The 27796-nt window shown below is 41.7% G+C and overlaps 3 protein-coding genes across 3 annotated transcripts; 2 read left to right on the forward strand and 1 right to left on the reverse strand.

The window, feature by feature from the left end:
* Window positions 1–9463: 9463 nt before the first annotated feature.
* LOC308367981 (ferritin, heavy subunit) lies at window positions 9464–14701 on the forward strand. The gene is made up of 3 exons (XM_080842014.1): window positions 9464–9838; window positions 10345–10491; window positions 13656–14701. Exons 1-3 carry the CDS (start codon window positions 9671–9673, stop codon window positions 13950–13952), a joined length of 612 nt encoding a protein of 203 aa, XP_080698140.1. The 5' UTR covers window positions 9464–9670; the 3' UTR covers window positions 13953–14701.
* Window positions 14702–15970: 1269 nt separating this feature from the next.
* myod1 (myogenic differentiation 1) lies at window positions 15971–17826 on the forward strand. The gene is made up of 3 exons (XM_080841908.1): window positions 15971–16635; window positions 16829–16904; window positions 17046–17826. The coding sequence occupies exons 1-3, from the start codon at window positions 16126–16128 to the stop codon at window positions 17276–17278; spliced, it is 819 nt and encodes a 272-aa protein (XP_080698034.1). The 5' UTR covers window positions 15971–16125; the 3' UTR covers window positions 17279–17826.
* Window positions 17827–19559: 1733 nt separating this feature from the next.
* Window positions 19560–27723, reverse strand: tnnt3a (troponin T type 3a (skeletal, fast)). Its single transcript, XM_080842324.1, has 12 exons — window positions 27692–27723; window positions 27504–27517; window positions 25575–25799; window positions 23486–23504; window positions 23233–23284; window positions 22939–23055; window positions 22626–22703; window positions 22202–22315; window positions 21753–21862; window positions 21514–21604; window positions 21048–21088; window positions 19560–19884 (listed from the first exon to the last, which is right to left on the reverse strand). Exons 1-12 carry the CDS (start codon window positions 27706–27708, stop codon window positions 19848–19850), a joined length of 915 nt encoding a protein of 304 aa, XP_080698450.1. The 5' UTR covers window positions 27709–27723; the 3' UTR covers window positions 19560–19847.
* Between the last annotated feature and the right edge of the window lie 73 nt (window positions 27724–27796).

Below are 27796 nucleotides of genomic sequence, written 5' to 3' on the forward strand. Positions count from 1 at the left end.
ACAAATGCACAGAATGTGCATTTAGGATGATGACAAAACATGAACATGGATTACCAAAACAATCCTGTATTGACTTATCTTAACACCTTTGAAAGTATAAGTTGTTATCAAAATTAACAACAATACAAAAATGAATCTTTTTCTTTCAAAAATGTTTCACTGCCTAAACTAAGACAAAACACCACCTTACCACCTAGTATTCCTACACAAGGCTCTAGTGCAGAGATCTAGATATTTAAAAGAAATAGACTAAACGTAGCCACATCTTTCCTTAAACACAGCAGAATAAACAAAGTGATGGATGTTTCAGCAGCTGCAAGGCCTCTGTCCACTGGGCTAATAATGCAGATATAATTGGTTAATGTGCATGGTCCTGTACCCCCGCTGGTCCATTTGGGCCCCTGGCATAACCTCCTCGGCCCAGGAGTAGGCAGGGGTATGGGGTTGGAGGAGTGCTCGGGGTCCCTAAGGCCTTAAGGCTAATGGGGGTGCAGGACCACACAGAGAGAGCCACATTACACACACACACACACACACACACACACACACACACACACACACACACACACACACACACACACACACACACACACACACACAGAAAGAGAAAGAGAGAGAGAGACAGCCATCCTTATGGGTTTACCTGACCTTGTGAATAACCTGCAATGTAATACGACTCTCATTAGAACCTATTATAGGTATTTAAACAGATGGGTGGTGGGGTGTCGAGGGGCAGCAGGTTTGCATCTAGTCTGGTAAGAGCATCTCCTGTAACCAAGAGTATTTTAGTATGTTAGCAAGAGATATATACAGTAGCAAGGTACCTGATGAAATATGGGTACAGAAGGGAGGAAGTGTACTTAAATAGTATACAAGGGAATGCTGAAGTGCACATTCCTGCATACCCATAATGCACACATTCATAAATTCATAAACACACATACGTACATACATATATACACACTTATACACAGAAACACGCACACAGAAACACACACACCTTTTATCTGGGTGGGCCGGTCCTTAAGGTGTGCTTTGAATGCTTTTGTTGTTGCTGTTGTTTTAAAAGGGGTCGTCTTCAAAGGAGGTGTTTACAGGGGGTGCAGCACGGGGCCCACTAGGGCTCCCCTGGGTCTGGGGGTGCACCCCCTATCTCTGGCTACCCTGCTATGGGGAGGCAGTCGGGGATTGGGTCAGATGACCCCCGCTGTATCCCCAGACCATTCCAACCACCACCCACAGCACAGGGTAATGGCTCAGAAGCAGGCTTCAGTTTCAGAGCAGCATGTCATAGAATTACATTGGCCTTTAAATCGTTGGATGCCCAGCTCATTGCAACATGTACACATACATAAACACACACACACATACACACTCACACAAGCGTGCACGCTGGCACGTGCACCCTTCTTTCCGCATATATACAGTAAACATACATTTGGTCAATCCCAGCTAAAATTTAACATCATTTAAATTTATGGTTGGAGTTGTCAATGGATTCAGTTATATGTTCACACAATCATGTTAATTGAGATTAGTGTTAACACTGGTTCATACCAAAAAGCAATAATGTTTTCTATAAGGCCATGTTATATTCTCTCAAAGATCACAAACACATTACAAATGTGCTGCCTATGGTATATTTGCCACAAAGTGAAAACAACAAGCCTGAGCATCATCTACCTCTAAATTCATGCTAACTAGCCCCTGCCAGTGTAGCTGTCGTAATGGGTTGAAGGTGGAGAGCTCAAGAAAGTAACTGTCCCCTCACCCTTAAAGCCAGGCTGACATTCACGTGGCTCTGGGGTCATCATCACTATTCTCAGAATCCGGAGCAGAGCTGAAACTCAATCTCAGGCCCCGGCTTTCAATGGCAGAGAGCAGGGCACCGGCATTCACACCCAAGCTCCTGCAATCATCGCCACAGACCACTCTCTCTATGTGCTGGAACGTGGAGAACTTTTATCAGTCTTGAGGAATAGTTTTAAACTGAGTTTGGTGAAGCGGAGTCCTGAAAAGATGAGCTCTGAATAGATACAAGATGGAACTTGCGAGGAATATAGATATTCCAACAAGCAAATAAGTGGCCTGCTCCTTCATACTTCCAGTTTCCAGTTTCAGTCGATAGAGGAATCCCCAGGAAAACTAGCGAGGTTCCAAAAATAACCATCTCCCTAATCGTTTCTTAAGAGGACCCCGGCATCATTATCCATCAGCATTCTACAATGTATGCAGCATAACACCCCAGATTTCATTACAGGGACTCAAATGAAGGCCACTATATTTATCTCGTTAATGAGGGGTGCGAATTCCTGACGCTCTCCGATCTAATCTCAGTGTCTGGCACAAAGGATGCAGGGTGCCCACATGCAGATCTGCATGCCTCAACTCGCACTCACTAAACCACAACCAATCAACCCCGCCACTTCAGCTCCCCCTCATGCCACGCCTGTCGGCCCCTGAGCATTTCCGTGGCGACGGCACGCAGCACAGGCATCGGCGTGTTTATGGCACCTCGGGCCAGAACTACAAAAGCCCAATGAAAGTTTGAAGAGCACACTCCCTGAAAACCTTACACCACTGTAAAACTGCACAGAACAAGGGGGCCGGGAGGATGTGGGTGTGGGTTTCTGTGTGTGTGTGTGTGTGTGAGGGGGGTTTAACCCGACCCGCTGCTACGGTGTCAGGTACTGGCAGTGAAATGGAAGGTCCACAAACGGATCACATTTCTCATGTTGTGATCATTAATAGTCGTTTGCTTGTCTGTCTTGCCCACTTGATTGGGTCATAATTAGCAGAGTGCTGGGCCTAGGCGCAAGGCTGTCGATGACGTCCCAGAATATTCTTAATAGACAGCTGTTCGCCCTGGTAAAAGCACCACACCATTGATCTCTTTCCCAGCTGTGCCCCCCAACTGCAGGCGGTCTCCTATATAGCCAGCAGGAGAAATCGGCCTCCTGAATTGTCTGATGGACAAAGTACACCAAATATAATTTAAAAAAATAACTGTGGATATCAAACAAGCAATTATATAGAATTTTAAGAAACTGTATCCTTATATTTGGCGAATTTACACAATATAATATTAGAGTGATAAGAATATGATATGAATATCAGATATTTGTACACACAAATACACACAACATTCTGTTGTCCAGGCTTTGAGCAGTTGATTCCCTGATGCTCTATATAGTAGTGGAGGATATTCTGAGGAGGGTGCAAACAAATTCAGTTAGACAGCACTGACACAAGCAGCAGTGATACCAAATACTCAGAGCGTACCAAGATGAGGGCGAAATTATTATCTGCCCATAGCCCTTGCATATTTTTTGACACAAGATGCCTCAAGTATATTTAAGTGGATGTAAAACAAATTCACCAACAGCCTTTTGCCTTTTCACTTTTTTGTCTAAAATATTAATTTGACTTTTCCATTTAAAGTGCCCTCCAGAATTATTGAGACCCTAAGTGAATATGAGCAAAATGTCTTTGCTGTTTATCCTCTTGGTCTTTCACTCAAAAATATTCACAAAAATCATTGAAGCTTTTCATTGAAGTTAAATTATTGAAAGAAAAAAAATCAATATTGTTTTATACAAAACATGTGTGCCACAATTATTGGCACCCCTAGAAAATCTTATAATTACAATCTAACTAAAGTATATTTCCAGTCATGTTTTCACATTTTTAAGTTTGCCTGTTTGATTAGGAACTCTTAAGTGGCCAACCATGTCTTTCTGTTTCACTGGGCTATAAATATGAGGTGGCACAAGCCAAATTCCCTTAGTCTTTCATCACTATTGGAAAGACCCAAGAACACAGTGAAGATGTGTGACTAAAGGTTGTTGAGCTGCACAAATCAGGAAATGGACAAAAGGAAATCTCTTAGTAGTTGAAAATACCCATTTCCACTCTCATAGAAATAATTAAGAAGTTTAAAGTGACAGGAGATGTCAAGAATGAGCCTGGAAGAGGATGTGTCTGTACATTGACCCCACGCACTGCTAGGAGGATGGTTCGACTGGCAAAAGAATCTCCAAGGATCACAGCTGGAGAATATCAGAAGTTAGTTGATTCCTCGGGTCAGAAAGTCTCCAAAACTACCATCCGACGCCACCTACGTACATCACCACAACTTGTTAGGCAGGGCTGCCAGAAAAAAAACTCTGCTGTCAATAAACAACAAACTAAAGCGCCTACAGTTTGCCAAATGTTACTGGGACTTTCAATGGGACCAGGTTATATGTCAGATGAGACCAAAAAAGAGCTTTTTGGCAATAAACATCAGAGGTGGGTTTGGCGTAGACAGAAAGATAGCCATACAGAAAAGCACCTCATACCCACTGTGAAGTATGGTGGCAGATCTTTGATGTTGTGAGGCTGTTTTTCTTCCAAAAGCCCTGCACATCTTGTTAGGATACATGGTATCATGGACTCCATCAAATACCAGCAGGAAATAACCACCCCTGCCAGGAAGCTTAAAATGGGCTGTGGTTGTACCTTCCACCAGGACAATGACCCGAAGCACACCTAAAAATCTACACAAAAATAGTTCAACGACTGCAGAAAAAAGGTTTTGCCATGGCCATCACAGTCCCCCGACTTAAACCCCATAGAAAATCTGTGGGATGAGCTGAAGAAAAGAGTCTACAAGCGTCAACCTCAGAATCTGAAGGATCTGGAGAAATACTGTATGGAGGAATGGTCTCAGATCCCGTGCCATGTGTTCACTAACCTCATCACGCATTATAGGAGAAGACTCAGAGCTGTTATCTTTGCAAAGGGAGGCTTTGCAAAACATTAAATGAAGGGGTGTCAATAATTGTGGCACACATATTTTTGATACAAATATTTGTTCCATGATAAGAATGTAATGTTTCTTTCAATTATTCAAGTAACGCTACTTTTTCAGCTTAGCTGGGTTAGGAACATTAAAGATTCCAGAGTGCTTTATGATTCCCTCTTATCTTTGATGAACATTAATAATTTGGTCCAGTTCTAAACATCTAAGGAAGGCAGTGGGATACAGATAACACTACTACCGGACTGTTGGTGTGATGATGAGTGAAGAAAGGGATAATGTAACTATTCCACTATTACTGTAACTTGGGGCATTTAAGGAATTTCATGATGTCCCAAACCAATTTATTTTATACGGTATTACAGTTTTTCTCCATTGCTTTGGGTAATTTCACGAAACAGAAATTACATTCTCAAAACAACACATGCAAACCTCCAAACCACTGGGCACTTGTTCACAACAGATTGAAATTTCTCATTCCTTTAAGCAAATTGCAATTACATAAGCACATATTTCAAATGATTTAGCACAACTTTGAAATGGTTAGGTTCAGTTGCCTTCAGTTAGCCCAATTACCAATTGAATATATATCTTGCTGGTCAAAACTGACTGTTGCTTCTCAGTCAAGTTGTCGTTCTCTGCAAAACATGTTGGCATAATTTACTTGTGTACAACATCACCTGCACAATAGTTCACTCCATAGTCAAAATCCTTCAGGCACAAAAACATCATGGTATATACTGTAATATGGATCTCTTGGATCATCGGCTTAATTTTCAGGGGCAACTAGAACTTTACTAATCAAGGGGGAGATTCACACATCTGATCACCGATCACACAGTAAGTTTAGTTAGCTGACAGGTCCTATCCAGGAGTATAAATGATTCCATCAAATATCTAGAGCTTGACCAGTTTCAGTACAATTTATGAACATGGAAGCACCTGGCCAGGGAAACAACCAATAGCAACTGCCTGCTCGAGGAAGAGGAGGAAGAAGAAGAAGAAGAAGAGGAGCAAGGGTGGATGTCCCAGGCCAGTGCGGGGGCAACATCACCATGTGTGCTGCCATTTCAGAGAATGGTGTAGTCACCCACATTCCCAGTCTTGGCCCATACAACACCCAGAAGCTCCTGGTGTTCTTGGACCGCCTGCACTCTGATCTTATCACTTGCCTACATTGGTCATTGTGTGGGACAAAGTTAGCTTCCACTGAGGCCCGCTCATCAGGGCGTGGTTCGCTGCCCATCCAAGGATGCTGATAGTGCTCTAATTACCTTACTCCCCATACCTCAATCTTATTGAGGAGTTTTTTTCTGCATGGAGGTGGATGGGTAGGTTCAACGAGCATCAGGCTCTAAACCAGAGGTCCCTTCTCCAGGCAATGGATGCTGCTTGTGTCGATGTTACAGCAGATCAGTGTAAGGGATGGTTGCGGCATGCACGCCAATTCTACCCCCGTTGCATAGCATGGGAGAACATCAGATGTGATGTTGATGAAAATCTGTGGCCAGACAGATATGGGCGCAAGGATGAGTAGGAGAGTGAGGACGAAAACTCAACTCCAGCTTTGCTTTACTTTCCTACTGTATGTGTTGTTATAGGAGTGAAGGCTATACATCATTTTAGTTTTGATGTACTTATTGTTTGACAGTATATTGTGCTGTACACATTTTCTGTTTCTGTTTGGCAATTACTGTTACAATTTCCATGACAGTATGAGTGCAATACAGTATGTGATGTAAAACCTTGTTGGCTTCTCTTGAATTCATCGTTTTTCTGTTTGATACACATAGTATTCTGAAAAGAAAACATCTACTACAGTAACCATTCAGTGTCAAAGGACTAAGCCAAGATTGAAATATGCACATGAGGGATATTTCTATGGTCCACTGCCATACTGACAAAAACATCTAAATGTTTTGACCTGCAGTGTTTAAACAATGCCAAAGGTACTATTCATTTTGGGGCACGGACTATTTGTATGAGAAAAGGAATTAGTTTTGACTGATGAGTTGCCTGTTTTGGGAGAGATATGACCTTTTGCAGGTGTGCCATAGTGTTTTGCTAAACCATCTAGCTTATTTTGGGGGCACTGACTATTTATATGAGAAAATGATTTGGTTTTGAAGCTAACTGTTTTGGGTGAGATATGACCTTTTGAAGGTGATCTATGTAGTTGTGCTGAACCATATAGGCTATTTTGCCAAATGCACTAAGAGTTTTGAGAATGTCATTTCTGTTTCGTGAAATTACCCATAGCAATGGAGAAAAACTGCAATACAGTACACCACTCAGAGTATCATTGTGTTATAACGTGTTTCACCATAGCTGGGATCAGGGTGAAAAAGCAATATTTATGACCAAACCATATGACCATATGGCCATATGAAGGAGAGGTAACTGTCGTTCCAACTAGCCACCTATAGGCTTTACACACTATGCTGTTCTATTGATCGGGTCGGACCACACCATAAAAATGTAAAAAAAAGCTTTCAAAGTAAGACCTCGCCAATTACATCGCCAAAAAACACATGGGTTAGCATGCTAGCAAGCCTTTTATCAGTACCAGCTGTGCTGTAGTTGGTTTTTGAAAGTTTGAAAGACTAAATACTCCTAACTGCTGCTTTAATGCAGGAGTTTTCTTGTTTTGCTGCCGTAGCGTTCCTCATTAAAACACGATTCAGCCTAATCATCTGTTCAATGGTAGACAATACCGCTCTGGCAAACCGTTAAGTCCTCTGTGTAATTCCTCTGTGTTTGGATAGCAGAACATAAGAGCAGGGATGTCTAGCCACTATGAGCCATCTCAGACAATCAATAAGTAAGGACAATCCTGGTCATCGAAGGCTACACCAGACGCCTTGGGGCCTCGCCTGGTACAAGTTCCTGGAGCAGAGGTTAGGTAAGACAAACAGAGTTCTGGGGTGGCTCCTGGGTAGGACACTCATAAATCTGGGGTCTCTTGCAGTAATCCCCACACCGCCGCAACACGCCAGCTCTCGAGGGGTCCAAAGAGGACTGTTCTCCTATAGGCACTGTCCAGGGCGTAATCCCCCGGTAATGTAATCTGCAGCTCCGGCCTGTCCCAAACACAAAGCTGTCATTGTGGGGGTGGCGCGCTGGTCTGGCCACCGTCTTTAAGGCTCCAAGCAGGTGTGAGGTGAGGGAGCCCGTCTGCAGCTTACACTGGCTTAAAGCATCAGGCCTTTCAACAATAAGTGCATGGCTGGGCATGATTAAACAAACTGTAGGAAAGAAATCTGGTATTTGGTCATGGTAGTTAATTTTTTTTATGGATATTTGGAAGATATTTAGGGAAACAAATCACTATGAAATTCCATATGACTTACAAATGAAACATCTTATGAATATTTTTGTATAAGCACAAGCTAAGTGAGAATTGAAGAATTTTGTCTTAACATTTTGAAAAAAGGAGTACAGGGGATGGAGTTTATTCACAATCATAACCTATAGAGATTTCACAGGGGAATTTGCCTAAATAATTCAGGGTTTACTTCCTAACATATACATTTTTAGTAATATTTGACAGTTAGTTAACAAAAGGCATTGGAAAAGACAGTAACAAGGCCAATAATATATGAACTGCAGTCTAATATATAGACTAATATAAAAGAACAGAAGGTGATTCTTCAAAGTCTCCTGTAATTTGCAACACTTAGGAGGCCAGCTGAGGTGATTACTTGTGCTTGTACAGACCACAGAGGTCATGTCAAGGGTGCTGGTGCTGTTGACCTTTAGGCTGGACAGGAGCAGGGTGTTCCTCTTCCTTCCCTGCTGTGCCAACGGGTCCTCTGAGGATACCCCAGCCCCACACATCACTCTCCTGCCTCACCATGGCACGAGCCTTCCCCAAAACAGGATCACCCCCAGGGGAACACTGAGGGGGTCAGAGTGGGAGGCATGGGGGTGTTCTAATCCCCAAAGGCTTCCAGTATGGAAACAAGTGGCACAGTGGCATATCAACATATCATAATCTATAGAGGACACATAGTACAAATGACCCATCAATCAATAATGGTGAGCCATTGTAGACTTCTCCCCCTTCGTGTTGTCCTGGCTCTGCTGATGGGGATGGTGATTAACTGTATCGTAATGCGAGGTAAAGCATGCTGGGTGACAACAACTGTCTACACAGAGGAGTCAACAGGTCAGCCCTGCTCAGTAGAGAGAGGGGGGATCTGATTGCCCTTAATCGGGCCACTGTTCTCTGTCATTCAAAAAGGAAAAAGTAATTCATCAGAAGCTGTAGTGTATGGAACAAAAAAAAAACTGAATAGAATAACTGAAATTCAGTAGTTTATTATAAAATTAAACATACTGAATTGGCTACAGTTTAGTGGGACCTTATCCGCTAGAAATAAAGTTCGTCTTATTTGTAAAACTAAAATAGTCGTGGCACTTTAAGTGACTTTGACAGGTAGATAACCCAGTTTTACAGTATCTGAAGTAGATGGCGCTTTTAGTACCAATATCTGTTACGTTATTAAAAGAGACAAGCCTGAGTTATTATTTCACGTGACACTGATTATAGATTACTGAAACGTACAGCCAACTATCAGTCCCTTTAACAGCGAACCGTGTTTAGCATGCACCGGATGAACTTGACAGGTCGAACGGGAAATGATTTGACCGTGCCCTTGCGTCTAAATGTATCCGTAGTCAAACAAGCTCAGGAGTGTAAACGTTCACGTCTAGTGCGTTTGTTTGATAATACTTAGATTCACGTACCACAAGACGACGTCATAAGGGCATGTCAGGAAATTTGAAAGCGCAGGAGGCGCTGGTGTAACTTGATCACTTTAATAATTCTTCCGCGAGTTGGTTTGTAGCCACTGCCGAGCAACTAAGATGTCGGAGCCTAGTGGGAAAAGATTAAAAACCAACCTCCCTATCTGTAAGACGCATCGTGTTTTTGTCGGTAGTAAAGTGAAGCAGAATCTTCCAGCAGTCGTGGAGGAGAGTCTGTGTGGCGTTTCAACCTTACTAATGGAAATCGCTTACAGACTTGAAGCGTTGGTAAGGGTTTCAGTTACACTGGCTGTGATGCATTATGGTTCTGAATCTTAACAATGTATCGAGCTACGCGTATGCATTACCTGCGCATAATAAACACTCATGAGAAGAAAAAAAATCAGTAGCTATATATAGCAATCATACACCAGTTCTTATGTAAAAGTTGTTGATCTGTGACTGCATTGACAGTACTTAATAGAAAAGGTTACATGTGTCAGAAATGAAATGGCAAATAGTTTAAAATCACCTTCAACTAAATAAGAGTTATACTGTAGGTCTGGACTACATTATTTAAATGTGAATAATTAAACTTGTTTACCCCAAAGCCCTCAGTCAAGAGTTCCCTCAAATTGTAATGAGATTTCCTCATCATGTTGAGGCCATTGTGGACTAAAACAAAGTCTACATCTGCATCAGTGATGGAACAGCGCAATTTTGGATCATTTGTGATTTTACTATGCACTGTAAGTGAATTAAGGCCATAACAGTGACCCCAATCTCTGTTCCAGGGAAAGATTTTTGAACAGGACAACTTGGCCCTTCCTAGAGTGGCAACCTTCTTCCAACTGGAGTCAGAGAGGGAACAGAAGCAGGCAGAAGCCATGCTCCAGTATCTGAATGAGCGCGGAGGACAATACTGCAACAAAGACATTAAGGTAAAGGGCTGCCCCTTAAAATGATGGTTGAGCCATCACATACTCACATACTCACACAGAGATGTATGGAGACATATGGAGATTAATGGATTCTTCAATTCCCAACATGGATTTTTAATTGCATCACTGGCCTAACGATTCAGAATTCTTTAAAAAAACACATTACTTACAGTTTTTGTCGATTGCTTTGGGCAAATTCACGAAACCGAAATTACATTCTCAAAGCTCTTAGTGCATTTGGCAAAATAGCCTGTATGGTTCTGCACAACTACATAGATCACCTTCAAAAGGTCATATCTCACCCAAAACAGTTAAGTCAAGCTTCAAAACCAAATCATTTTCTCATAAAAATAGTCAGTGCCCCAAAAATGAAAAGTTCCTTCCCGAAAAGAAAAGGACATTCTCCAAGCTTTAAATATATTTGCCAAAATTACCTTGATGGTTTATCAAAACACTATGGCACACCTGCAAAAGGTCATATCTCTCCCAAAACAGACAACTCATCAATTAAAACCAATTCCTTTTCTCATACCTATAGTCAGTGCCCCCAAAATGAAAAGTCCCTTTGGCATTGTTTAAGCACTGAAGGTCAAAACGTTTAGATGTTTTGTCAGTATGTCAGTGGACCATAGAAATATCCCTCATGTGCACATTTCAATCTTGGCTTAGTCCTTTGACACTGAATGGTTACTGTAGTAGATGTTTTCTTTCCAGAATACTATGTGTATCAAACAGAAACAAATTCAAGAGGAGCCAACAAGGTTTCACATGGCGAACTGTATTGGACTCATGCCATGGAAACTGTCACAGTATGTAATTGCAAAACAGAAACAGAAAATGTGTACAGCAAAAAACACTGTCAAACAAAAAGAGCATCAAATCTAAAATGAAGTATAGCCTACACTACTGTAACAAAACATACAGAAGGAAAGGAAGTCTTCAGTCTTCGTCCTCACTCTCCTGCTCAGCCTCATGCTCACGTCTGTCTGGCCACAGATTCTCATCTACATCGCATCTTATGTTCTCCCTTGCAATGCAACGTGGGAAGAATCGGCGTGCATGCCGCAACCATCCCCTGCAATGATCAGCCGTTACATCCTCACAAGCAGTATCCATTGCTTAGAGGAGGGACCTCTGATTAAGAGCCCAATGCTCGTAGGCCCTCCACCTCCAAGCTGAAAAAAACTCCTCAATAGGATTTAGAAATGGAGAGTAAGGGGCTAGGAGCACAATCACCATCCTCTGATGGGCAGCGAACCAGGGCCTGATGAGCGGGCCACGGTGAAAGTTGACATTGTCCCACACAATCACATATGGCGGCAAGTGAGTCCCTACCAAACCCCCCTCATGTAGAGGGATAAGATCAACGTAAAGGCTGTCTAAGAACACCAGGAGCATCTGGGTGTTGTATGGGCCGATACTTGGAATGTGGGTGACTACCCCGTTTTCGGATATCGCAGCACACATTGTGAGGCAGTCGCCCTTGCTCCTTTGGTGCTTCCATGTTCATATTTGTCAACTGTACTGAACTTTGTCAAGCCCTAGATGTTTGATGGAAGCATTTATACTCCTGGATAGCACCTGTCAGCTAACTAAAATTACTGAGTGATTACTGATCGGATGTGAGAAACTCCCCCTAGATTAGTAAAGTTCGAGTTGCACCTGAAAAAATTAAGCCGATGATCCAAGAGATCCATATTACAGTATACCACGATGTTTTTCATGGTATTATGTGCCTGAACGATTGTGACAGTGGAGTGAACTATTCTGCAGGTGATGATGTACAGAAGGAAATTATGCCAACATGTTTTTCAGCGAACAACCACTTGACTGAGAAGCAACAGTCAGTTTAGACCAGCAAGATGTATTCAATTGGTAATTGGGCTAACTGAAGGCAATTGTACCTAACCATTTGCACAGATGTGCTAAATCATTTGAAATGTGTGCAAACTGTAAGCAATTGTACTTGTCATTTGCAAGGAGTTTCTAAAACAATTGCAATTTGATTAAAGGAATGAGAAATGCCAATAGGTTTTGAACAAGTGCCCAGTGGTTTGGAAGTTTGCACGTGTTGTTTTGAGAATGTAATTTCTGTTTCGTGAAATTGCCCAAAGCAATGGATAAAAACTGTAATAAAACACTTTCACGTCAAATTTTAAATAAAAAAAATACGGCTAAACTAATGGTTTGGGGAAAAGTGTTAGAATACATTCTTTTCACTAAAGGTGCTGGCTGCATAAGTAAACTCTGTCTTTAAAAACATTTCAGACATAGTACTGTTTTGATGTACTATTGGGCCTACACTCACTTCCTCCAAAACTAATAGGCATACTTTTGCCGTGGTTCACCATATCGTCTCCTGACCTCTTTGCTTTTTTGAGAAAGAAAGAAAGAAAGAACGAGATGGAGCTCTACTGAGTAGAGGGAAAAGTGGAGGAGAGAAGTTTGGGGGGAGGGGAGGGCTGAAGGGGGTAAACCCCCCTAGGGGCTGAGGGGGATCTCTGTCCTAATGCCTGTCAGGGTATACGTTTCCTCTGAGTTCCGGAAAATTGGTGAGATTAATGTGGTGGCGGAATGGCGGAAGGACACTGCATTAATTGTAGTTCCAGATGTAAGCCACGCCACGGCCACTAGCGCCGTGCGTGGCTCAGTTCCTCTCTCGCGCTGGGTTTTATGAGTCATGTATAATCGATCCGGACTGGGACAACTTGGGGTCCATCAGCAGCAATTTGGAACACCTCGTTATCCATTGATCTGCCGAAAATAGTGTAGATAGAGATAAATGTTTCTTGTTTTTCATGTGTTAAATGTTTGAAAAAAATTTTTAATACTGCACAAGTCATGTCGATTCGGTGTAGAACATAGTTTGATCACTTTGAGGTAAATAAAGGTCAAACAGGTGTTGCACCAAACATGGGATTTTGGACCAAAAGCTTGGTTTCATAAGTGACTTACAGAGTCAGAGGGAGAGCCAAAATTAAAGCTGATTTTTTATTTTTTATTTTATCACATGTGTAGATTATATTTTCTAGTCTCTTTGCTCTTTGGGACCTAGTGAGCATAGAATACGTCTGATGAGTGTTTGCCCATTGTGTGTGTGTGTGTGTGTGTGCGTGTGTGTGTGTGTGTGTGTGTGTGTGCGCGTGTGTGTGTGTGTGTTGCAGAGACCTGGTTGCGAGGCGGTTTGTGGCGTGCTCCCTGCTCTGGAGCTGACACTGACGCAGTGGAAGGATGAGATGGCCATCATGATGGAGCTGTCCCGACTCGCCTGCGAACACGGCGACCCTCACTCCGCGAGCGTGGTCAAGAGCCGCTTCCTGACCCCGGTTGTCCCAAAGGTCAAGCTGCTTGGTGACCTCTTGACCAACGCCCGAAGAGTGGGCTGCACCGCTGACGGAGCGGGGGGCTTCGGGGAGTACCTGATCGACCAGCTCCAGGAGGATCTCACCTCCAGTGCTTGAGCTGACCCTCCTTTCTCCTGCTCCTCTCTGATGGGTGCATAAAATCAGCTCGGGTCCCCTCCTGAATCTGTCCAGTCTGTGCCAAGGGTTGGGAATGTAACCTGTAACTTGTTTGTTGAGTTAAATAAACAGCTTGATGTAAAGTGTTTGGTAGAGAGTGTGGCCCAGGGTAATTGTTACATGCTGACATGTCCAGTATTGGTATGGGAAAATCATCAATCAAACCTGATTCTGATCATGAGTTGTTTTCATTACAGTCACGTTTGAATTGTAATAGTAGACTACTCATGAATATACCGTTCCTGTGGCCTTTTGTTAATAGCTTCTCCTGAACTTTGTTGAGCCAAATATATTTTCCTTTTGAAAGAGTTTTTATGATTGTTATGAATAGATGCTCATTTACCTTTTGTAGACTACTGTATACCATTCATACTCCATTTATTTGACATTTACTATTGTCATATCACAGTATTTCCTTCCATTATCGGGTACATTGACAATTATTATGCTGTAAGAAATAACTGCATTGTGTGTGTTAATAAAAAGTTAGACATTATGCATCATATTTTGGGAGTATTTTAAAAACTGAGATGCAATCTGTGAGTCACAGGTTTTGGCAAAGGGATTTGTTTTGTCATTTTAATATCTTTGTTGTCTTTAACCTTCACAATATTGTCTTTCGCTATTCTGAAGGGTTTTGACAGGCTGTTACAAACATGTTTGAAATAAAATTATAAAATTGAACAAGTTATTTTGAGCTTGTTTATTACGATGAATGAAATAGCATGCAGTGGCAGAAAAATGGTAACTGAATAAGAGGTGAAAAGGGACGTTTATGACATCAGGGGGGGTCATGGGGTCAGGCAAGCTTCAATAAATGCCACTAGATGCATTTGCTGTTTCAAAGAATGGACAGGAGAGAATTGTGATCGCAACAGACTCACTACCGCCATCTATTGCTTAAGGTGAATCACCTGCCACGCTTCATAAGAACACAAGGAATATTCTATGGTATCCTTGGTTGCAACATAGGCTACAGCTTGTGAAGGAAGATGTGGAAATAATGGAATCAAAATCAGGTTAAACATAGGTGTGGATACAAACAGAACAGTGCTGTGAACTTTTTTTTTTTTTGTCAAGAAGTTACAGAACTGATTATCTAGAAACCCTATGAAGGCAGTGTTTCTTAATATTATGCGATATATGGACCTATGATGCATTCTGCGAAGCGTAATATTTTTTTCTGGGCTTTGTGGTTAATTGTATATTAATTTACAACACAATCCAAAAATATGGATGAGCAATATGAGGTGCAATATGAGGTGATCACACATTGAATCCTAGAATATAGCCTACTAAATCTTTTTTTTTAGTTGAATATTTTGACAGCAAAAGGCATTAACGGCAAGACATGCTATTATACCAGTACACAGAAATATAAGAATCATAAAACCTGTTAATTTGTTGATAGATTGCCAAAGACATTTTGTTTCATTCATACTTCGATACATTTCTCATTCGTTATTCGTTCGTTAAAAATGGATTTGCATTTTTTTTTTAATGAGTAGCCTAATTGTTCAACTTTACAGATAAGGATAACAAGGACACATTTGTTTTAGAGGGGATGTTTTTCCATATCGGTCCTACAGCCTCCACAGAGCTCCGTGAAGGCTTGAAGTTCTATGGCACTTTGTTAAAAGCAAATTGTTTGCGCAGATCGCCTACCATTCATGCTAAAACAACTTCAGATTCAGTGTTCATAGGTTACATACATATTCAGTGTTATAAGGTAAAGATGCTTTACAGTTATGATAATTAGTATAGACTGTTGAATTAACATTAGTTCTTGTTGAGATACCGGGTGATTGCTTACAATAATAGTGCAGTCAGTTTATGCTCCCACGCCCACGCTACGGCGCAGATGTCTATTGGTCCGCCTGCCGAGGGATCACGCCCACAAACTCGGGCAAGTAGCTTAAAAACCACTCGATTTCTCTCATCAGCAACAGGTACCATAAGGGTGCTAGCGGCCGAAGTGGGGCAAGACAACTGTTCTCAAATGCTTCCCAGTTTCTACTCTCTTAACTAAACAATTGGGCCAAACTTACCCTGCGTTGCAATAGCTTAAACTTAACCCCTTGCAAAACAAAAGTATCCAAAATTTGACAGAGAGATGGAGTTGTCGGATATATCCTTCCCCATAACGTCTGCTGATGACTTTTATGACGACCCTTGTTTCAACACCAATGACATGCATTTTTTCGAAGACCTGGACCCGAGGCTGGTTCATGTGGGCTTGCTCAAGTCGGACGACCATCATATCGAGGACGAGCACGTACGGGCGCCAAGCGGGCATCATCAGGCGGGCAGGTGCTTACTCTGGGCTTGTAAAGCCTGCAAGAAAAAAACCACCAACTCCGATCGCAGAAAGGCGGCTACCATGCGTGAGAGGAGACGCCTCAGCAAAGTCAATGACGCCTTTGAAACACTAAAGAGGTGCACTTCTACCAACCCCAACCAAAGGCTTCCAAAAGTGGACATTCTCAGAAATGCCATCAGCTACATCGAATCCCTTCAGTCTCTGCTAAGGGGTCAGGATGACAATTATTACCCAGTTCTGGAACACTACAATGGAGACGACTCGGACGCATCCAGTCCCAGATCCAACTGCTCAGATGGAATGGTAAATAAGCGAATAAACATCCTACAAAACATGCCAGTTTAGTAGTTTAATATATTTCCAAATATAAAGCAAAGACAAACTGAATGGCTTAATTGACATAGTAAAAGTTGGAATGTTGGCGTAATGTTGGAAACAAGTAAGTCAATGCATGATCTGCAATAAACTTAATAGTTTTCTTCTTTTTTATTTAAAGATGGATTTCAGTGGGCCCACATGCACGTCCCGGAGGAGAACCTATGGCAGCTCGTATTTGGCGGAAACACAAAATGGTAAGTGTTAGACTAGAGCATCCTTTCACCCATAGAAGATTGACTCAATGTGTAGCCTACTTTCTGCATTCAAATTCTGAGTAGGTTACTCCGACAAGCGATTGTATTTGATTTAGATTTTTTTTCTCTCTCTCCCATCAGATACCCGAACCAATAAGAATTCCGTGGTGTCCAGCCTGGACTGCTTGTCCAGCATCGTGGAGAGAATCTCAACAGAGACACCAGCTTGTCCCGTGTTATCAGTCCAGGATGGGTCCGAGGGAAGTCCCTGCTCTTCCCTGGAGGGATCTATCCTGAGCGAGACAGGGACGTCCGTGCCGTCCCCCACCAACTGTACCCGGCCACCCCAGGACCCTATCTACCAAAATCTATAAAGATTTGATCTCATCGCAGTTACGGTGACAAAGGCAGTGGAGTGATCAGCAACCTTCTGAAATTAATGCGACCATGAGGAGGAGAAAACGGACTGTAGCCTACCCCAACGCCGTGCATGCAGACTAAAACAAAACCAATACATTCTCTGTTTCGTCTGTAAGAGACGGTGTTCAGTTTCATGGCGTTCAAGCAACTGGAGGGAATTGCAGCTTCTTAAATAGGCATTTAAAATAATTTCAATGTGACCATTAATATAAGACTGTTTTGTACATATTTTCCTTCACCAGTTTATATAAATATATATTTTCTTTCCTGTTTTTTTTTCATACGAAAATAGCCCTTTGGAATATAGGCTATGATAAATTTAGAGGACCAGTTTTATATGTGTAAATAAGAATTGTTGAAAAGCATCAAACAAACAAAAATAACGTATTTAATTGTTGGCTGTTTGGGAAGCTTAGTTTGTTGTGTCAGATTGTTATGATTTATATTTATACATCATGAGTGAATGGATGTCGACAGAACAACTAAAATAAATTTATTTATACAGTAGTCTAAATGTTTTGTGCAATTCTGTTTTCATTTCTGCTGATTCATTCAACTTGCCCCATAGCTAACATTTTTAATGTTATACCGATATAGAATGCGTCTTTTACCGCAAATCAGTCTGCATAGGCATTACACTGATCCCAGGCTACTACGTAATCCAACATTTCTCTGACTAGACTTATTCGGATAAAGCTGTATTGGCCTAGGCATAGTATGAACGACAAAGAAAGCATATGGAAGGTTCATTCAAAATGACTAGCATGTTATTTTTTTGTTTGACCACAGCCACCCTCCTAGGCTTATTTACCAAGAAAAGACCGAGAGAAAGAGAGTCCTCTGCTAACAATACACATGACTATATGATGATAAATATAATTTCTTATTTAGTATTGGCCTACTTATTTATAATTTAAACCTGTCACCAATTCATCCTGTTTTATGAATTATGATAGCACACTTAGCAACAATTAGCACAGCTATATTCAGTATTGCTATATTAATATATTTATGAATTCAAGCCTGAGTCTATGAGTGGCCTACATAGGCATGCTGAAATAGCTGTAAGAGGTTAACAGGTTCATTTTTGAGTCAAAGTGTCATAGGCTATGCTAAAATTGCAAATATTGAATAGAATAATGAACATTCTGATAATTAATGTATCTGATATAAAGGCCTTCTAAACGAACTAGGCCTATGTAGGCCTATTATTGCGGATCAAATGTGTTTTGTGGGTTACAATGATTTGTCGGGATTTTCGTTCCTTTGAGTGAACAATTAGTAGGCAACCCTAGGTTTATGAACTCACGGGATTGCAAATAGGATTTTCCTCTTCTACAAAGATGTTCTCACTGACCTTTAGCGGGCTCTTCAATTATGTTGTTTTTCATGGCTAATAAACAATAACAATTGAGGAGAGAGACGGTCAGCGCAAATACTTTTGTCTCGGCTTATTGACTTCCGATTTATTATACAGTAACGCCGTGACATTTTAATTAATATCACAACAAACAAATCAAGTTCTTGTTTAGCACGTACATAGCGAACACTCTTAGGGGCCGATCACACAGGACACGACTTTTAAAAGCGCGTCGCTAGCAAAACCATTGTTTTCCTATGGTACGGCGCGCCTTTCATGTGCGCCTTTTAAACGCCGCGCCTCGCGCCTTTCTGGCGGTTTAAAGACGCGCCTAAAAGTTAAAATATTCTCAACTTTAAGCGCAAGGCGCGGAGTCGCACATTTTAGCAGTTTATAGCTAACTATTAGGAATTTTACAACTCCAGATGTAAGAATTATTCGAATTCTATACGGCGGACACATTTTTATAAAAGTCGCGTCCTGTGTGATCGGGCCTTTAGGCTACTGTACGCGCTTCCTCTTTTTTGAAAGGCACAGGGCCTTGTTTATACCAGAACCCACTGGTCCAATCGCTAGGGTATAGCGCCATCATGTGTAATCATAAGTATACTGCAGAAGGAAAGTTGCTCTTCGATCTGTCTCTGAAGTACTCATCTTGCAGTTTCATCATATTCTCTCTCTCTCTCTCTCTCTCTCTCTCTCTCTTTCTCACACACACAAACACTCAGAAATGTATCAATTTTACATATTACCCTCTGGAAGGTGGCTTGAAAATTATTAAAGGTGGGCAAAGTTTACTAAACACCCTGCTCGTTGCCTGTGGTCTAGCAAATGCTCTATTGTTCAGAAAAGACGTGGCTCATGTTCAAACCATGGACATGGATGAAAATAAAATACTTTATTTGGATTCAAAGAATTCGAGATCTACAGATAAAGATGGAGTGTTTCACTTTATTTACACGACAAAAAGAATGCTTAAGAACTGCCTACGGGAAAGTATCCTAGGAGAACCTATTTCTCTTTGACAGCAACCTGTGCGACATGTTGCAAGACAGCACAAAGAGAAATGGGGAAATTGCAAGGTATGACATTTCTTTCTTTTCCGTGCATTAAGCTGTGGTAACAGAAGATATTGATGAAAATGAAGGTCTGGTCGGTGTCCTTTACTTTCTGCGGCGGGCTGCAGCTCCCTTCTTGCTGCTGTAGTGTGGCAGGTAGAAAGGGCAAACAGGTCAGGGAAAGCCCAATGACACTCTCTTGTTCATTGCAATCTTTATATAGTCTAAGTTTTCATTCAATATAAGTAACCCACTGTAGAATATCACAAAACCTGTCTAAATGAAGATTCATCAACAGTCCCCTACAGTTACACACATGCCATGGATAGCCAAGAGGTGAGCTACTTACCTCCAGACAATGCGTTTAGCTTGAATAGAAACACAGTGCTTATGCATGCTGATTCATTCAGGCTTATAGAGTTGACGGTCATTTTAGAGACATATATTATTCTGAAGTTTGTCGTGCAGTAATCTTACTTTAAGTAAAAAAAAAAAAAAGTGCTTAGGGTTGGTTATGATGATAATTATCCATGAGTGGGAATAGGATTGAAAAGTAAAATAGCAGTCAAGCTGTTCTTCTATTTACTACCTATGCCATAACTGAGCAGATGCCCCAGATATAGCACACCAACACACCGTGGGATGAACATCACCAGAATGCACCAGCACATCTTACCTGTTAGCATCTGTCCCCAACTGAGGGTTTTTAGCAAAGGAAGCCCAGGCAAGCCTATGGCTCATGTTGTCTACCAAGTGTGCAGTTGTGTAATTTACAGCATCAGCAGAAGATAATTGTCAATGACATATTTTACAGTTGTATGTTAATTCAAAAAGAATTGTGTTTGTGCGGCACACCTGGCTGCACATACTTAGATTTGTCAATGTTGCCAATCAAATGAGAGGTCTTTTGCTGTAGCTTCTGTGCCAAAATGTTTACTAAGAGTGTACTTGAAGTGTATTCTGGCCTAGCACTAATCTATGCGTCATAATTACACTCAGAAACATTATAAAACTGTCTGTAATGTCTTCTGTTGGTCTAACTATATGTTAATCTTCTCTTAAGATTAAAATGTCAACGCTTGTTAATGTCTACAAAAATACTGTCTAAAGATGTATGCAAGAATATAAAAAGAAAATATGAAAATTCACACCAATGTGATGTTTTCTCCCTCAGACACCTGTTTTCTGATGTCTGTTGTTCTGGCTCTGCTGTCCCATCATCAACCCCAGGCCATGCACACAAACAGGCCGTGCATAGCAGGGCTTTTGCCCTGTGATGGAAATATCTGACTAGTGGGTACTTACAATTTGCTGAGTTCCTCCACTCTCTTGCGCAGTGTTGTGACCTGAAGAAGAAATAAAACAGAGCTGGGTTCAGCTTAAAGGCGTGGCAAAACTCACGGAGAGAAACTATGAAAGTGAACTCTCTGTGGCATCTGAGTATATTGCAATGACCCAAATATGTCGAGGGGTGATTTCAAATGAGTCCGATGAAGACGATGGGGTGATGAAATCTGAACTTAAACTAAACTAAAAAAACTGCAAAAATAGCTAAATCATTAATAATGGTATGTGCCAAAGTTTGGGCACCCTTCCACTTGTGAACTCTGAGAGCCTCATTCATCGATTAGACAGGTAAATCGGTTGGTTGCAGTCATGTGATGAAGGATACCCAAAATATTAATCTTGTTGGAATAAAGTGTCTCGACGTGTGTTTTAACGGCCGGCACAGAGCTGCAGAGTAGAGCAGGTTACAGAGGATGTCTCTCACCTCATATTTCTGCCTCTTCAGACTTTCCAAGTGATCGAATTTCTCAGACTCCAGAGTCCTCAGCCATTCCTGGAACTCCTTGGCCTTATCCCTGGAGAACAGGAACAACACACAGCACACAACACCAGTGAGGGGAGAAGCTGTGCCCCAGTCCCCTCTGTCACCCACTACTGCTATAGAGGTCCGTGCATGCATCCAGGCAGATGGTTAGCGGAACGTCTACCAAGACTGGGACTCACTTGAGTTTGTCCTCGGACAGATGGTCAACATTGAGTGGCTTGCGTCTGTCGGCCAGGATCTTCTTCTTCTTTTCTCTCTCTGTCTGTTTCTTGCCTCTTTTGTTGTCTGCCTGATTTGGTAATATAAGAATAAAGATGTAAGATTTAGATGAATGTAATTAAATTAGTTCAGACAATAATACAGTTATTAATTGCAATATACAGAACAGGAATCTACACACATAGGGACACAAACACACACACACACACACACACACACACACACACACACACACACACACACACACACACAGATACACACACAGATACACACACACACAAACACACACACACACACACACACACACACACACACACACACACACACACACACACACACACACACACACCTTTTGTCTGTTATACCTACTCATAGATGTGCAAGTCCTATTTTTAGAGGCTGGACTTACCTTCTGCAAGTGGCTGCTATAGCCTCCACCCATGCTGGACAGAGCAGATTTCTTTTTGCCTTCCTCATCAGCCTTCTTTTTGGCGTCTGCCTCTGCTTTCTTTTGTTTCTCTTCCTGCAGGAGTCATCACAGCACAGGTTTTGTGAGTCAGAGTCAGAGCCAGAATACAGTCACAGTCAGAGCCAGAGCCAGGTAGCAGACAGAAAGGGGGGAAAGACGGGTGGACAAGTATGAGCAGGAAAATATGGAAAAATAAGAGTGATTGAGAGAGAGAGGGAGAGAGAGAGAGAGAGAAGGAGAGAGGGTTAAAGATGACAGGTGACAGGAACATAAGAAGAGTTAGACAATCTGGTAGACAGACTGGCGACTGAATCTGAAGTGAGTTTGTGAGTGTGGGTGAAGGGGAGGGGAGAGAGACACACACCTCGCGTCTGGCCTGTCGTTCCTTCTGCTTCTCGTCCTGGATCCTTTGCTGCTCTGCTCTCTCAGCTCTGCGCTTCTCCTGTGTGTGTGTGTGTGTGTGTGTGTGTCAGAGAGAAAGAGAGAGAAAAATAACCGAGAGAAATGTGGTCAATGGTTGTTGTTAGGGTATCACAAAGACACTTTATGTTTCTTTAGGGTTGCCAAAAGTTCTTGCCACCCAAGGTAAATGCCCAGACAGGGTCAGAACATGCTCAGATCCAGATAGAACATTAAAGCTATCTAAATTAGTATGGCTTTCACAGGTGTTTACTCACGATTCTGGTCTTGAGGGCGATCAGCTCCTCTTCCTCCTTCTTCCTAGCCTCAAAGTGGGCATCGATCAAGCTCTGGAGCTCCATCAGGTCCTTGTTCTGACGCTTCTTCTGGATGTCCTGCGAGTCAGGGAAGGCGAAGACTTAGGTTAGTGTGTGCCTGTGTTCATGTGTGTGTGTGTGTGTGTTTGTGTGTAAGGTGGCTTTGTGCTGGTGTTTGTATACAGTAGATGTATGGGTACATGCATGTGTTAATATGAATGAGTGTATGTGGAACTGTGCGTGTTGCCTTCTTACATCAAAGTCCACTTTCTCGCCACTGTCGGGGATTTTGGGGGCAGTGGGGGGTCTGTGGCAAAAAAGAGCTCCCTCTGTCAACTCCAATTTTCTCATATATAGTTTCATTCATTCATTCATTCACTTTTGATTTTTTTTTTGTAAAAAAACATATTAGCATGTAAACCAAATGTAGCATATATTACTGTCAATGGAAGAACAAGTTAACAAAATATGGGCTAAAGATAGGGTTGGTGAGTAGGTCATGACTTACTTGAACTTTGGCTTCTCCTCTGGTTTGCATTGAGGAAAGAAAAGCATATGTTACAGGCTTAGGCACTTAGAAGTGACCATGACCAAACTTGGGGTGTTGGAATTAGTATATTATTCATAGTACACAAAAACATTGATGTTTAGTTTTGCTGGTGGTTTTTCAGTTGCAGACAGATTAAATTAATTCAGTATGAAATAGAAAAGACAAAACTGCACATAAATAATAAACAGGTAAATAAGTCACACAGTTTGAAGCACATACATGTCTATTCCCCAAGACTCTAGGGCTAGATTCAGGCACTTGTGGTTCAGACATGCTTTAAAACAACAACTTTTGAAATAAAATGAAAACAACTTTAAACAGTGGTTCCAAAGTCAGAGTTATTTGTTTGAATTATGCACAAGTTTAGGGAAAATAACATGTAAGTAGAGTATGCACGTCACAGGAAATTACGCTGTCTTTAGCATGTGACTAGAACAGCTAATGAAGGGTTGGGTGTCTATGCTGTCCTAACTGGTGCTGTGGCTGAGAGCAGAAGCTAGGCTATTTTTTACACCTTCCTCTGTATATGAGTGTGTGAGTATCACACGCCATGCTATGCCAGTTTAGGAGAGACAGTGAGGTATTTTCAAGGTTAGTTCAAGATGTTAGCATTATAGTATTCTCTCACCTTTTTAGTCCAGTAAACAAATTGGTAATTGGTCAAGTGTTCTAATTGATTTTAGATCCTGAACCGGTCACCCTATTTTGCAGTGCTCCCTTGTCTGCCAGACATGTTGGACATATTGGATTAATGAAACGGTCACAGACTGACAATGTAGTGGAAGATGTTAAACCAGAACAAACCTGATTTTCAGAAAGGAAGGACGGTACAGTGGGATTCATTGTTAAACTGAAGACCTTCCGTTTACAGGGGCACCACACACATGAAGCAACACAAACATAAAGCTGGAGATCCAGGTCTTCAAATTGCCAACTTGACCTAAACGTGGATGTACTGCATGGCATGTTTTAGTGTAGACCATACTACATCAACACTACATCTATATCTACATTTGAAGTGAGAATTGTACTTCCAGTTATAGAATCATGAAGTACATTCTTTTAACAGTGAGCTCGTGAAAGATGTGCTAAATAATAATAATAAAATATATGTGTATGTATTTATCTATTGTAATATCATCCATATTGTGTGTGTGGAAGAAGCCACATTTAGTCAGATTTGATCAATGTTAGCACACTGACAACATGATGTAGTGTTTGGAAGGAAAGAGGGAAAAAAGACCACTCTAACCGTCAGAACACAGAGAGGTAACACCCCAAGTGTGTGGACATATGAAAAGACTTGTGGATGGTGTGTCTAGCTACTATGGAGCCCATCCACTCCACGTGTCAGTAGCCAAGAACCTCACATGGCCACACATGATTAAGGTGACACATACAGACAATGGTTGGACTGACAAGCATTTATCCAGTCCACCATGTTAAGCAGACGTTAGGGAGCAGTGCATTTGCAAGCTAAGCTTATTACAGCAGCTAGGTGATAGTATGGATCCAATTTGACAGCATGACAAAGGTGATACAATGAGCAGCGATAATGCTTTATTTAGATAGCCCGTTTTAGACACTTAGTAATTATGAAATATAGCAGAGAGAAAACATTGGCTATCAAAATAAAGTCGTGCCAAAAGAGCACTTGTGAAAACTTTTTTTCCCCCCCTGAAGGCAGATTTGAGGAACGCTTGAGATGGGGGTTTGTTAGAAGCGAAGCAGCTAAAGCTACATGATTAAGAGCAATGAGGAAAAGGTGTATATGTATGCGATGACAGCTTGTATTTCGTTGACCCACATTGCTCATACGCATACATACATACCCGCACCCAGTTAGCCGTACCCATGGCAGCCAGACATGAGGAGGATGGTGGGGCCCTAGTACCCTACAGTGACTAGGCTGTGGGTGGGGTGAGTTGTTTTGGGTGGGCAGTGTCAGTGATTAAGTCTGTCCTGTCTGGCATTGAAAGAGGGAGGTGGAGCGCACTGCTATGCTATGGACTACTGTCAGGATGAAAGAATACTACATGCCACATACCTTCTACCTCTTCCTCTACTTCAGGCTCAGGCTCAGGCTCTTCTTCAGGCTCTGGTTCTGGCTCAGGCTCAGGCTCGGGAGCTGCCTCTGGTTCTGGTTCTGGCTCAGGCTCGGGTTCTGCCTCGGGCTCGGGCTCAGGCTCGGGCTCTGCCTCGGCCTCGGCCTCTGGTTCTGGAGCTGCCTCAGCTTCAGGGGCAACCTCTGGAGCTACCTCTACCTCCACAACTATGCAGCATGCAGCACCCCAAGGCATGAGCAGGTGGATGAGTCCCAGTTAAATTGATGAAGAAGAAGAAGATGATGATGATGATGATGATGATGAGGAGGGTTTATTTTGAAGGTTATTGTTGATAATATGAGGTTGGCACAGCATTAGAGGGGTGCAGAGAGCAAAAGCAATGAAGAGTATTGATGGACAAAGAGAAAAAGAGAGGGATGGAAAGAGAAACAAATTGATGGATTATGATGATGGGATTGAGCAAAAATGACACCACTGGGGTGTTACCAGCAGAGGGACCTAGTGAGCGTTTTTAGCACAGAGAAGCAGCTCATGAGTGGTTAAGGTGTAAAGTTAAAAGAGAAAAATAAATTTTTTGTGACCAAAGTGTGCTGCCTTTGCATAACATTACATAACTAACTAACTCAACTATAAGTGAGAGCTCTACAAGAATGCAGCACCTTGTCAAATTGCTTGCCTGGTATGTGTAGAAATATATATCCGTAAGGATATATCTCCATAGTTGCATTTACTGAAGGATATATTTGACACTTTCAATAAATCTGTCCATTTGAGACTTTCAATAAATCACTTCATGTGCCTTACATCTTTACCAGATGTCTCAATGCCTCTGTGAGTGATTGTCACCAAAGTCCATTTAAGACTTCTTCCCCCCAAAAAAGATTTAATTGAATCATGAATTTGCAATAATATGTAATGTTTTCTTTAGATTGTTTTCAGACATGATTTTGCCAACCACGTTTGTAAATGACTAATCTTGGAAAAAAAGTAAAGATTCAAAATTAAGCCAAGGTTCAACCTGCATGCAATACTAAAATAGCTTATAAGCCTTATGACCATGCACTGAACATGTCTTAGATTAGTGACACAGAGGTCAGGTGCCGTTGCTAAACTGAAGCATCTCAGTCACTGCACGGGATGTCTATGTTTATCCTCTGGATATAAATGTATATTTTCTGCTGACTTTCCCACATTTCCTACACATATACTTTCCCTTAATATATCATTGATTAATGAACGTCGTAATTAAGACAGTTTTATGGTTATGAGGTTATCAACACCACAGTAATATGAGTACCAGGGAGAGTGTAATGAGTTCACATCAATACATTAGTACGTAAACATGACAACTTCCACAACATGTACAGTAAGTTGTTTTTTTGTTTACCTTCTCCTGGTGTTTTCAGACAAAAAGAAAGCAAACAGAATGATCATTATTCATACTAAAAGCTTGACAGGGCATATGGGCGAAACACGGGGAATGTGTGCGTCAACACAATCTGATCCTCCATATTTGACTCCATGGCCCTCATCCCATGCCTTTATATCATGCTGTTAGTGTCCACTTGACTGTGGGTTTTAAGTTTCATTTTGGAATTAATGTGATCCTGATTTATTTGAGATGGGAGTAATGCACAGCTGAAGTGGGAGACAGCCACTGACAGGCCAATGCCACAGGAGTGGAGACTTACGGTCTGCACCAACAAGCCAAAAGTACAAATGAAATGTTGGTTTATGAGAAAAAAGTTGAAAACAAAATGCTGAAATGCTGCAAGGGTGTAACACTGTTATTAACCAGCTCTATATACAACCTCTGTAATGATATCCCTACGCCTTGGCACAAGAACGTATTGCATAGTCCAGAATGAGACTAAAATAAAGTCATCAATATTGAATATAAAGGTGCTTACCCTCCACCTGATCCCTGTAAAATGAAGACAGAAAATAAGATTAGCTCAAAAATGCCTTTACTTCATTGAATGCCTTTATGCAAACAACAAAGTTGACTCACAGTGGGTCATTTTAATCCTGATATAACCTATGTTAAATTCAATGCATTCAATCTGTGGCACGCGTGTGAAAGATGTGAGTTACTTACGCTTCTGTGTCAGACATGGTTGCAGTGGACTCTGTGCCTGAGCAAAGACAGAGAGAGAAAACAGAGGCACCTCAGCTGTGAAGATGTGGAGCACACTACCAGGAG

This window comes from Sprattus sprattus (genome assembly GCF_963457725.1).
Source record: "Sprattus sprattus genome assembly, chromosome: 7".
Classification (NCBI taxonomy): Eukaryota; Metazoa; Chordata; class Actinopteri; order Clupeiformes; family Clupeidae; genus Sprattus; species Sprattus sprattus.

What these genes read in the sequence shown, in the direction of transcription:
- myod1 (XM_080841908.1), top strand. Translation starts at nt 16,126, where the DNA reads ATGGAGTTGTCGGATATATCCTTCCCCATAACGTCTGCTGATGACTTT. An exon ending in CCAACTGCTCAGATGGAATG is followed by an intron (nt 16,636 to 16,828) that starts GTAAATAAGCGA and finishes TTTTATTTAAAG; the next exon opens with ATGGATTTCAGTGGGCCCAC. An exon ending in TTTGGCGGAAACACAAAATG is followed by an intron (nt 16,905 to 17,045) that starts GTAAGTGTTAGA and finishes CTCTCCCATCAG; the next exon opens with ATACCCGAACCAATAAGAAT.
- tnnt3a (XM_080842324.1), bottom strand. An exon ending in TCGCCCTCAAGACCAGAATC is followed by an intron (nt 22,704 to 22,938) that starts GTGAGTAAACAC and finishes ACACACACACAG; the next exon opens with GAGAAGCGCAGAGCTGAGAG. An exon ending in GTGGAGGAACTCAGCAAATT is followed by an intron (nt 19,885 to 21,047) that starts GTAAGTACCCAC and finishes GCCACACTACAG; the next exon opens with CAGCAAGAAGGGAGCTGCAG.
- LOC308367981 (XM_080842014.1), top strand. Translation starts at nt 9,671, where the DNA reads ATGTCGGAGCCTAGTGGGAAAAGATTAAAAACCAACCTCCCTATCTGT. An exon ending in CTTACAGACTTGAAGCGTTG is followed by an intron (nt 9,839 to 10,344) that starts GTAAGGGTTTCA and finishes TCTCTGTTCCAG; the next exon opens with GGAAAGATTTTTGAACAGGA. An exon ending in ACTGCAACAAAGACATTAAG is followed by an intron (nt 10,492 to 13,655) that starts GTAAAGGGCTGC and finishes TGTGTGTTGCAG; the next exon opens with AGACCTGGTTGCGAGGCGGT.